Below are 12342 nucleotides of genomic sequence, written 5' to 3' on the forward strand. Positions count from 1 at the left end.
TCCCTTCAGGGACAGAGGCACAGGGAGGACACAGGGAGGAAAGAAAATGCAAGCTACTTGGCTAGAAAATACATCTACTGCTTCAGAGTTTTTTTCATCTATGAATACCTCTATTCTGGTATATTGTGTATGTAATCTCATTCTGTCTATGTACCAAACTGACCAGATGTCCCAAACATATGTTAGGCACAGCGTTAGCCGACATTAATGTATACTGCCTCTCCCTAGGCCTGTTTATTTGGCCTTGGGGCAATGCTAATGCATACACAGAGCTTCTGGTTACAGCTGTTTTCCATCCAGACAGCTTGGCTTGTATGCTTGCACCTGCCTGCAACATACTGGGTAGACAAATCTTTGCATGAAAAGTTGTCTTCAACAGACACAATCCTACCCCAATAATGAAGTGAATGAGTCCTCAAATACATCTTTGCCTTCTCAAGTCTTGTTCTGTTATCTAAGACTCATTTATAAAAGTTTTATCTGAAGTTTACGACACAAGCCTTTCTTTCCAGTCCTGTGGACATTCCAAATTCTTTTGCCATTCAAGTATATCTTGGCAAGTCAATTCCAGTCATTAACTTTTGATGTTTTTAATATAGATTAGATAAAAATTCCAATTAGGACAGAAAATGACATTGCCTAAGAAAGTTATATGAGGAATTAATAAGTTCAGAACAGAGACAGTGTTATTCAGAGGCACTAATCTTCCAAGGAAGAACTAAGCAACAAAACTGGTCTTTTTTTATTTTTAGTTACGCTAATTATTTCTTTTCGGTGTATTATTACTGCTAGACAAGACGACAGATCAGAAACTGTAATATAATCAGCAAATTTCTCTTAAAATATTTCTTAATTGCTGTAAAATGCTCTTTCAGGAACACAGTATTGCATGGCGTATCAAATAAAAGTAGAAAATTGTGAAACACTTCAAATTTGAACCACTGCTTTCCGATTTCACTACCTTATCTCCATCATAAACAATTACATCTAACAATTACATGGTTTATATGGTTCGTTTAATGAACCATTTCACTTACTGAAGTTAAAACTGTCTTACATTCAACATGTCATAGGGTTCTTTCAATGACCTACCTCCCCGGCTGGCAAGGACAGTACCATCATAGGAAAATGTCAAACACGATGTGTCAGTGCCTGAAGCATGGGCTTGCCTGCAGTGGAACTTTGTATGTACCTGTTTGTCAAACAAATAAAACAATACAAAATAAATTACAATTACAAATTAAATTACAAATGAAACAAACAAGACAAACATTACTTTATAGCATTTTCTGTGCTCTGCTTCTATTCCTAACTCTAAACAGAAACTCCTGCATTTTTAGGAGGTACAGTAGCTGAGTATTTCCAACAGCCTTCTAAAAATGTCATATGTGTTTCAGAATAGGCTTTCATAAAAAGAGCTTGAATGCAAAATTTGATTTCTTCATAGGTTTAATTATACAGTACAGATTTACATAGCATCAGTGCTCTTGGAAAACTCCCACTAGCACTGAACAAAGGTAGTTATGCCTGGTTAAGATAAAAATACATTCCAAGACAGTTCTCAACACTCCCCTAAGCAGGTTTTTAGTTTCTTAAACTACCGAAATACAATACACATATTTTGGAAAGGACTTAAAAGGACTGGAAGAATTTACTTTTGCCAAATTTAATCCCTGACAGAATTCATGGCTTACATAATAGAACAAAGTTCAGATACTGTAAGGTTTGTGTTCCATTTAGCTGCAGTAAAATTCAAGTTTGAGAATGATGTATGTTTTCTTTGAATTATTTCTATATTGCTGATAATCCTAAAAAAAGGTTGAAATTCTCTTCAAGTTCACATTTTCTTCTTGTATGGAGATCACTTCTTATTTATTAAGTCATTATTTGGTAAAATACCTAAAAATTCTATTAAAAATTAAATTCAATTTAAATTGTCTTGGAAAATTAAGTTTTCCCACTTTCCAAAAACAAAGGTCTCAGCTAAGATTCCAAGACAGGAAGTGGAAACACAGGAAGGGAAAAAAAGGAAAAAAGGGAAAAGACAGAAACAGAGACAAAGGAATTTGAGACAGGTTGATTCCTTTTTTAATACCTAGGTAATTATGCTTTTCATTTGCCCTCTTTTCATAAAAGAAAACTAATTCATATAGTTGAAAAATTAAACTTTCAAACTTAAAGGTTGCCAGTGCAACTGTACCTCATCTTCCCATCTGTAAGATGAGGATTAAAACACAGAGGAGAAAATGACAAATTAGTGACTTGAAGTCCTTTTTTTTATTGTAGTGATGAGCAAAACAGAAAAATATGCATAGAAGCGTATCTTTTCAGAGGGGAGGTTAAACAACATGCAGTAAAATCAGACCTAGAATCCCACCCTGAACAGTAAGAGGACAAAACACTGAGCAGCTGCTCAGTGATTTCTAAACAAACTATGCGTTAAAAGAGACACAATTCTACAGAATAAAAATGGACAGTGTGATCACGAAATGCAATCATACAGACTGATTTAAGCTTGCACAGGAATCCTCAGTTAATTTATCTTCTAATTTTTGACTATGGACCTTACTAAGGCTCTTTTTATGGGCTATTTTGTAAGTGAGACAAACTAGTAAAGTAATTAATGTTGTTTATTTTTAAGAATATATTCTTAAATATATTAATGTTAAATGTTCTATATTTGGTTCTAAAGCTAGAGAATCTTTGTGTGATGACATTAATAACTATTGCAAGCTTCTCTTGGTGTGCAGATTTAGTCAATCATCGAGAGGAGTCACTTGAGGCATTCCCTCCACAAATGACTATTCAACAAAGGGGGACTTCAAATACCAAGAACATGTTTCTATTCGAACATAGAATGCAGTGGCCTACATTTAGCCATAGTAATTGTTTTGAAATTACTGTCACTTCTAGCCAATTATGCAAACCCTGGACTGTATGAACAGACTGCAGTTTACAACTGTTTGTCTTTGGTGGGAGTGTTTATTAATACTAAAAAACATATTTTGTGCATCCAATTGCATAAAATTTTCCAAGTATGTGGGAATGTGTAAAGAATAAAGTGTGAATTAGTTATCAGGAAATAAATTTTCTGTAGTATTTGTTAAACGTTAACAAGCAATTAAAATAATACAATTTTTTGTCTAAGAAATACCATGAACTCTTTCAAAAACATCATAAATGGTTAATATTCAAACTTTAAAAAATGCCAGAAAGATTACATTATGATATAAAGCTAATTCAAATAAATTGAAAAAACTTCATTTGGACTCCACAACACTCCCATCCCTCCAGGCAATGTCACACTGGTATACATATATTAAAATACTGTTTTTTTCACTTTGCTGCCCAACTTAATGTGAGGGTGGAGGGTTTTTTCCTTTCATTTCATCCTCAATCAATCTGAAATTCTTTCCTCCTGTTTCGTGTTGGATCCAAATTAAAACACAGAAAAAGATCTGGGGTCCAACTAATGCCTTTTCTTTTATGTTTTACAAGTAAAAACCCAAAATGTCTATCTAGAGATAGATAGCAAATCACATAACAGTTCAGAATTTGTGTTATTTTCCTATGGTCATATGATTTTATTTAGCATTAATTTATTAATCCATTAATAAAATCTAAACCGTATCTTTCAGGAATTAAACAACTCATCTTAAATTGGCCCCAAGTTGTGCCAGGAGAGGTTTAGATTATGCATTAGGAAAAATTTCTTCACTGAAAGAGCTTTCAAGCATTGGAACAGGCTTCCCAGGGAAGTGGTTGAGTCACCATGCCTGAATATGCAGATGTGGCACTTGGGAACATGGTTTAGACGTGGGCTTGGCAGAGTTAAGGTTGTATGTAAGATTGTAAATAGGGGGACTTGATGGTCTTAAGGGTCTTTTCCAACTGAAATGACTTTTTGACTTCACGTCATGCACTATAGAGGCTTCTCAATGAAGTACCTATACTCTGAATAGTGTTTACCCTTTTTCAACTGGCCTATAGAGAAATGGAAACAGCAGCATATAGATATCAAAGACTGACATTATTTGTCCTTAATGACAAAAATGAAAACAAAAGAACAAGTTCCACCCAACTCTATCCAGCTTCGATGCTTTAGGATTTCATGTAAAAATAGGCTTGTCTGAAAGGCCTAGTAAGATTGCATGAGCAATTCTATTTGTCTTCAAAATAAATTTGCTCAGTTTACCAGTAAAAAGATTGTTTTCCTAACTTTGAGCTCTGCAAGCTTGCCCTCCATATATTATTCTGCAAAGGAATATAACCTTGAATTGTAGTACTAAATCAAACATTCTAAAATGATTGAAGGTTGAAAATAAGTTTTTATACATACTGGCAAACATTCATTGCAGTTCTCAAAGAAAATAATGGGTTTGGCCTCCGACCTCTTAATATTTTTAACAGATGTCTAATCTTGCTAACAAATCATTAGCAAAAAAATTGTTATCAGAATGTTTCTTGCTGGAAAGACATGAAACAACAGAACCAACGTACCCAATTCAAAAGTTTGATTACAGAAGGGAAAGGGAGAGCATTGAAACATAACATAAAGATGTCAAGATAATTAGGGGAAAGTGTATCTACATATCTCCTTCATTATCCTTTCTCCTTCTGTTGCAGAGGTGCCTGCTATTATGAAGTAATAGTCACGTGCCATACAAAATTTGACAAGTTCATCAGTCCTTAACATTTTTAAAGGTTTAGTTACTTCAGCAAATTCTGCAGTAAACCACCATCTTCTGCAACTTGTTTAAAGGCTTTCTAACAAATAATTCCAGCAATGTAAGCACTTTCCTCCTAGCTTTGTATTAGCACGTATATTTTTGTTAAGCAATTACAGCTGACTGTACTTGTGTGCAAAATGAGATGACAGGCATAAAACATGAAGCACATGTGAGAAAGGACACAGTTGCATGTATCAAAAAAACCTAGAAAAACAGATAAATGTCAGGGTTTGCAATATTGCCACAGTCCTCAGAGAGGACGAGACCCAGAAGATAAAAGGAAACCAGAGAAAGGACTGGGAAGGGGTGGGGGTGGGGGCAAAGGTACGTGACTGGAGGAACATCAGCAATGAGTATCCCTTGTACAAAAATCTGTATGGACTGAAGAGGACCCATACAGGAATTGAAAAAGACAGTGGCCACATGAAGGTTTTATCACAAAAGAATGATCTGCAACAGAGCCACATAGCTACAGCTCTGTGTCCCAGAACTGCTCTCCTGCTCCAAAACACTCAATAAAACTTATTCTAGGAAAAAGACAGACCTACTCAGTTGTTCACCTCAGAAAGCCAAGCCACATCCATGAGAAAAATAACAGTATGTTTAACTGATGGAATATTTGAACTTTCCACATTGTTTCTGGGATACAGTATTTCACAGTAAGCCGACACTTTCCCAAGATTATAATGCTTCCCACATTCTGCCCCCCCTGCTTTTCTTTTAATGAAACATTGAATGTCCCAGCCAAGACATTCTTCTTCCATCTTATTCCTAACATCTTCTAGATTTTTTTTAAAAGCAGGCGCAGTAAATTAAGGCAGGCCTTGGGGAAAGTGAGACACATAAAGATGGCTATATCAATCTTTCTCTGTTATACAGATGTGTAGCAAAATATTACTTGTTTATTAGTGTGAACACAGTCAACCATACAACCACAATCTAGATTTATGCTGGTTTCAAAGATGAGGCAGAAGGGCAGCACTAGGTCAGCAGAGATGCCCAACAAGCAAGTCCCAGGCCACATACAACTAGCTGAGTTTTAAATGGGTCTTTTCACCTAAGATACCTACAGCAAAATAAAACAGCTCACACTGACAGTATTTAATTGCAAAAGTTGTAGTTTTTAGCAAATTTAAAAAGCCTTCCAAGATGACAGGCTCAAGGTGATAAAAGTATGAATTACAAAGCTGCAAGAAAACAAACAAACCAGAAATCTCCTTTTTAGTCACAACTGAGCAAAGCTGTTGAAAGTGATCCCAATCTGAGACAGACAACATCTCAGAGCTGTGATCACAGCTGACAAGACAGACAGGTTCCCAAGGCATGAGTTACACTCTCCAAATGTCTACTTCCCCAACCCCCCTTCAGCCACCTCTACTGAAGGAAGCATATCTCCTTTCCTCTCAATTATAATCCACAAAATAAATGAAAGTGTACTTTCTGGGTTTACTACATCAATTAAAAATTGTCAGATCTACACACATCAGCTGAATTCAGGAATTTCTCAATATATTCCCTGAGTAGGCAGTTGCAGGCTGTATCAGATGCTTTTCTTAAGTCTCTGTAAACATGATCCCCAGGCTTTCAATCTATGTGACAGCTCTTCAATACCACTTCCCGTGGTGTAGAAATGGATGCTGTTTCAGTAATGAGCACACCGATGCAAAACAAGATTAACTTGTGAAATCTGAGGTTTTAGTGTTTACACGATTACACTCTTACATGATTTCCTCTTCTCTGCGACTTTCTAACTCGGTGACATCTACATGTATCATTAGCAGATGTGAAACACTCCTTCTTTTCTCTCAATCCTAATTAACCAATTAGGAATACAGTAGCCTAACTTTACTTTCCAAAACCAGGACATCTGACTGACAATTGTATTTAACTATCCTGTGCATCCATTATATTCTCATCTGTTGCAACTAAGGCCTTTTTCTGGGTGACAAGTCTTCAGGATTTCTTTATCTCTCACACTCAGCACTGGTTCAAAACACTTCAATAATCTCTCACATGTATAGAGATTATAGAGAAGCTTACTAGCTACTAGCAAATACGGAAGACATAAAAGACTTGGCTTTTTTTATTTTTTAATACTCTGTAGTTTTTCTTGAGCAACTATATTACAATGGAAAATCTACATAACCAGGAGAGAAAAAAAAAATGTATATAATTATTTTAAATTTTATGGAATCTTCAATGAATCATGCAATTATCAATTAAAATAAAAATACAAGTGTGAAATACTTAGAAGATGTTCAGATATTATGGAAAAGAGCAGTCTTAGAAGAGAAGTCATACAGCGGTGTAGCCAGTCAAAATGAAAAATTACTTAGGTTTTGTTAATGGCAATTGATACAAAGAACTCGATTTCTATTTTAAAAAAAAAAAAAAATCTAAAACATTTACGCAGAAGGCAATGAGGAAAGGCATCTGATACATTTGACCATACATGGGTTTAGGCAAAACAAGGAAGCAAGCAGGCCAGCCTGTCCTAGAGATGTCTCTGATCCATTGTAGAATGATGAGTAAGTCCATCCTATCTGCCCATGCTTCCTTCACCAGGAAGGACATTCAATTTCTAAGAATATTGCTGACCACAGAAAAAATTTCTTCTTGTTTAAGATTGTTCATCAAGAAATATTTCAGGAAACCATTTTAGAAAGATGACTTCTTAACAGCATTACTAAATATTTGCCTAAAGGTTTGAAAATGAAACCTCAGCTGAATGTTTGGCTGCACGGTCGGAACTTTGCATTTGAGAAAATAATCTATCTTGACCACAAAAATGATAAATATTACTAATAAAAATAGCTTTTGGAAATTATTCTGTTGGCTTCCTTTGGGGATTTTTTACACTGCATGAAAAAAACATACGAGGATATAAAAGTAACTTTCTTCTGTATCTTTTCATAACTTATCTAACCCATCTCAGGTTACCCTAGCAAATTTACATTTTTCCTCCTTTGTACTATCATAAATATGGCTTTTGTAAACCAACAAAAAAGACCACTCCTCCTTTTGCCTCTTTCAAAGTTAATCAGTCTTAGACTTGCCCAGCTGTTGAAGGTTTCTTTGCCTTCCAGAAAACAATCAAATTTGATCAATGTTATTTTGTAAAAATCTCATTAAAGATTCAGCTAAGATATACTAGAACTCCACTGAGAGTCCACAGATTTCTTCAAACTCATCTATGCCAACACTGCATGTTTCATATCATTTAAAAGTAGCTTTTGGCCTACTGGCAACAAACAAACAAAAATACAAACAGAAAAAAATTATAAAGAAGCTACTAAGTTGTCTTCAAAAAGCAACTATGACAGACTCATTCTCAGCTTATTCCCAATTATTCAATATAATTTCTTATATTCTTTCAGTTCATATTCTTTTCAGCTTAAACCATTTTTGTGGTCTAACAGAGGCACAGTGCAAATACAGTGAAATACACAAACCGAAAATACACAAAAATCTACATAAAGTTAGTATTTCTGGTTCAGTAATCCTTGAGCCAAAAAAGGTGTATTTTGCAGTGAGTTATCAAAGATGGCTGTCTAATAAATCTATTTGCTTGTTTAAAATAGCAGCTAGTACATGTATATTCTAAGAGGATGGGTGTGTTTCTCTAAGAAATTAAAATATTTTCACTAAACTCCTTGTAACATATAAAGCTATTATTTCTTCTACATTATTTGATTTTTCTGATAAAAATGTAGTGTAAATCATCATGATGTATTTTCTGTGCAAATTATTTAAAAATATGTAATTTTTTTAGACTACAGATTTTGTTTTATCTATTCAGATGGAAAGATGAGGATGAAAAAATGCCTTAGTTAAAGGGGTGATATTTTTCCTCATGAAGCATGTCAGTGGTAAAATGAGCATTCTTATCTCTGAGCCTGGGTGGTTTACAATGTTGCATGAAGTGGCTGAGATTATTAGCTCAGTATACTGAGCCTGATTTTCAAGGACAATACATATGTGAATGTCATTTTTTAAGTCTCTAGAAAACAAAAAATGCCATCATCATTCAATGCAATAAGTTGCTAAGAGAACATGGTTTTGAGAAGTTAAAGGAAACTCCCTTTCTTCTGTTTACAGGTCAGCTGGATACTTGAGGATGATGGGTGATGTACTTTTTTTTAATAATCCAAGATACATTGCTATTAATCTGCAAGATGCAGAGTTCCTAAATGCCCTTAATTTCAGTTATCTTTAGCTCAGAATTTTACCTGGTAAGTTCACCAATTTCAGGATTAGGCCTCAGACTTATATATGAGCAAAATGAAAATATAAGAAGCTGGCTGGAAAAGAAGTAAAACAAAGGCAACTCAAGTAAACGTAATTTTCTTTTCAACCAATATTCTTATCTCAGTTCCAGGGTTTCTTCTTTGATGTTGCTTTTTCTCACAATAGTTTTATATATTTGACTAGCTAAATAAGCAAACCTACACAAATAAAAACCCTTGCAAGCAAAAAACGGGAAAAGGAGGAAAAAGTTTTCAAAAATTGTTTATAGTGGTTTACACTAACAGAACAGAATGTTCCAAGCTAGCCTTCGGAGCAGCAACCAAGTACCTAAGCATTAGATACAGAGAAAAAGTTTGTAATATCCTGTAGAGAAAAAGTTGCTTGATATTCTACGGTGCAATTTCTGATAAAATTTCAAACATGGGTCACTTTTAAAATTAGTTTTCTTTTTTAATAGACCTTAAAACCAAATTACTATTTTAAGTATGAGAGAAAAAAATTCTTTCTGTTTGCTATTAACATCCTTAAATCAATTAATCCCTTCTGTCTCATGTAATATAAATAATAAGATGATTATTAAAGGTATGGAAATATAAAAATGTCTGAATTGATATCCAAGATTCCTTCAAACAGGCTGCAGGATTTCCACAAAAATTTGTCTCTGAGGATACAGAATTGTTACAGAATTTTTCATTCTGGAGTTAGCCTTCTCCTCTACAGCTGATGTTTGCTATTGCTTTCAAACCCCTCTTTCCTCTTCTTTTTCTATTTTCATCATGTAGTACCTCTGTCTGCTACAATTCTCTTCAACCGCTAGCATCCCTAGAATTCTTCTCCATCCAACAAAAAGATTAATTCTCTCATTCTAGCCTCCCTGTTTTACTTATACCCAGTAATTTTGTATTTCTTCACCAGCAGTGGCATCCTCAGAGCATAGAGAGATAGAACTTTCACAAGCAGCAATTCATGTATCTCAAAACCTTATTTGAGTTACCCACTTTTCAACAAACAGCTCCATGTTTCTCTCTTAGTCTCTCTTTTGCCTTTTCACCCAATACTGCCTTCTCCTCCACCCTCGCTCCTTGTCAATTCCACTATATTCCATCTTGAAAATGCCACCTAAATTCCCTCCTGAGTCTCAGGATTATCCCTGACAAATACAGTACACCGCCCTTATTGCCATCAACCTCGGGAAAAAAGCATCTATTTTCTGCTTCCTCTTTTTCATTGTTTGATGAAGTCCAGTATCTCCTGCACACCATTTACATGTTGGCTCCCTTCTTCACTAGTTCCTCTGGTACATGATTACCTTTCAATTTCTCTGGCTATTCACTGCTACTCAATCCCTTGGTCACTGAACTTCTCACTCTACAGTGTATTTTTAAACACCTTATTCACATATTACTCCCAATATTTTCACACCACTGAACTGTCTTCCAAATAAAGGTATATCACTGTCTCTCTGCTGAACATCTTAGTTCATCTCAACATCACTTTGTAAATGCTTAGCTGGAAATACAAATTCAATATGATTAAAGCTGTTCCTGATTTTCTTACATGCATACCAGATCTTCTCAATTTCCCTGGAAGATCTTACGTCCTTTAACCATTCATCATAAGAAAAATGTTGTTATATGCATCCCAATGTGTCATCTCCTTTCCGATACACATTGTAAAACATACTGTAATAAATCCAACCAAAAACCCACCGTCAGTATCATTACATTGCTGTGTTTTCCCTCCTTGTTTCCTTGATAATGGTTCTTTTACTTTTAGGGGTCCACTCTTGCCTCATTTTTTCTTCTTTAACAGCTGTATTTCACCAATGAATTAAATACACAGTCTTTTCATAACAGCAATTACAGACCATTCATTTAACCTGCAAGTACACCTGTGTTTTTCTCACAAAATAAAAGAAAACCAAACTCAAACCCAACAAAACCACCACTCCTTTTTCTGAAACACATGTGGAAATATAGTAAACTATCAGCTAAAAAAATGACCAAAAAAAAAAGTGCGCGAGACAAATAGTAACTGAGTTTGCACATTGCCTTGTTTTTGTTTGCTGGTATAAACTACTTACCAACTTGACACTGAAGAATTCATTTTCTGACATAGCCATCTTTGGTTATGAAGGAAGTCAAAACTGAAGTTTGTTTTACACGTGCAGACTGACAGCACCACACATTATTGCAGCCCTGCCTTGCCCTCCCGCCTCAACGCAACAGCCAAGAAACCATAGTGACCTGTCTGGAATACAGAAAACATTCCTACACCTCTGCCAACTCCCACCCAGTTTGGCAACACACTTCAACACATCAAATATTGAAATCAAGCAGGCATTTTCACATTTGTGAAAGGTAACAATGGCTGGCAATGCAATGCTTTCTGCTTACTGCAACAGGTGTCCCTGCTTCTGAAAAATCACTCAGGCTCTTCAAGGCAATCTTGAATATATGCCAGTCCTCCTGTCACAAGGCCAGGGATGCACTATTTGTCCTAGTTCTGCTCTTGTGAGCCCTGGTGAAACAGCATCTAATAAAGGCCTGCACAGTGTACTCTGATGGCCTCAACAGGATGAAGTTTGGTTAAATATCTTGGGCTCTCCAAGTGAGACCACAGAACTGCATAATGGTGAGGACAAAAAGTAGGCTAGGGAGCTACGATGCAGTGCCATTCATATTTTCATACCAGCTAACACGTTGATCACAGCATCTACATTCATCAGGAGCTCTTAGTGTCCATAAAAACAATACAGAGTCTGTGATCATACAACAAAACAGTGTTTTTACAGCAATTTTCTCTTTGTATGTGAATTAGCATAGTACTTTATAATTTGGTCATCCTATCCCAACCTCTACGAAATGCACTAAATATAAAATAAAATTGAGTACCTTTAGTAAATTCATGGGTGACTGCTTTGAGCACAAAACAGTCACAAGCCAAATCTCGAAGTGATACATATACACAGTGCAAAGTGAAATAGTAACCATAAAGGCATATTTTAAAAACTCCACATACTGCTTAATCTAAATGAAAATTACATACGGTGAACTATCTAAGAATACATTGTTTAAATTACTGCTTAAAATGATTATAGACATCCAGGAATTCTATTGAACTAGAATGTCATTATAAGTCTCTGGACTTTGTATATGTATATGTATTTACAAATACATTGTATATGTATTTACAAATAACGTGTGAAACACATAGGACATAAGTAGTCATATCCAACTCCAAGTCTAGTTCTCTATCTCATGAGAAATTTAGAATCCTTGGTTTAAGGAAAGCAGCTGTTTCACGGATGTATCTCATTTCAGTCTGTGTAGTATCACCACAGTCATACATTAAATAAAGCACA

General features: G+C 35.2%; 1 protein-coding gene across 2 annotated transcripts in view; it reads right to left on the bottom strand.

Annotated features, from left to right (window-relative positions):
* WDR70 (WD repeat domain 70) overlaps positions 1–12342 on the bottom strand; it is a 130840-nt gene that overhangs the window by 35529 nt on the left and 82969 nt on the right. For both annotated transcript variants that reach the window (XM_082301191.1, XM_082301190.1), the window contains exon 11: positions 1093–1192. In XM_082301191.1, coding sequence (XP_082157317.1) covers positions 1093–1192 — 100 coding nt within the window. The remainder of the gene's footprint in view (positions 1–1092; positions 1193–12342) is intronic.

This window comes from Coloeus monedula (genome assembly GCF_965178545.1).
Source record: "Coloeus monedula genome assembly, chromosome: Z".
NCBI classification, from domain to species: domain Eukaryota; kingdom Metazoa; phylum Chordata; class Aves; order Passeriformes; family Corvidae; genus Coloeus; species Coloeus monedula.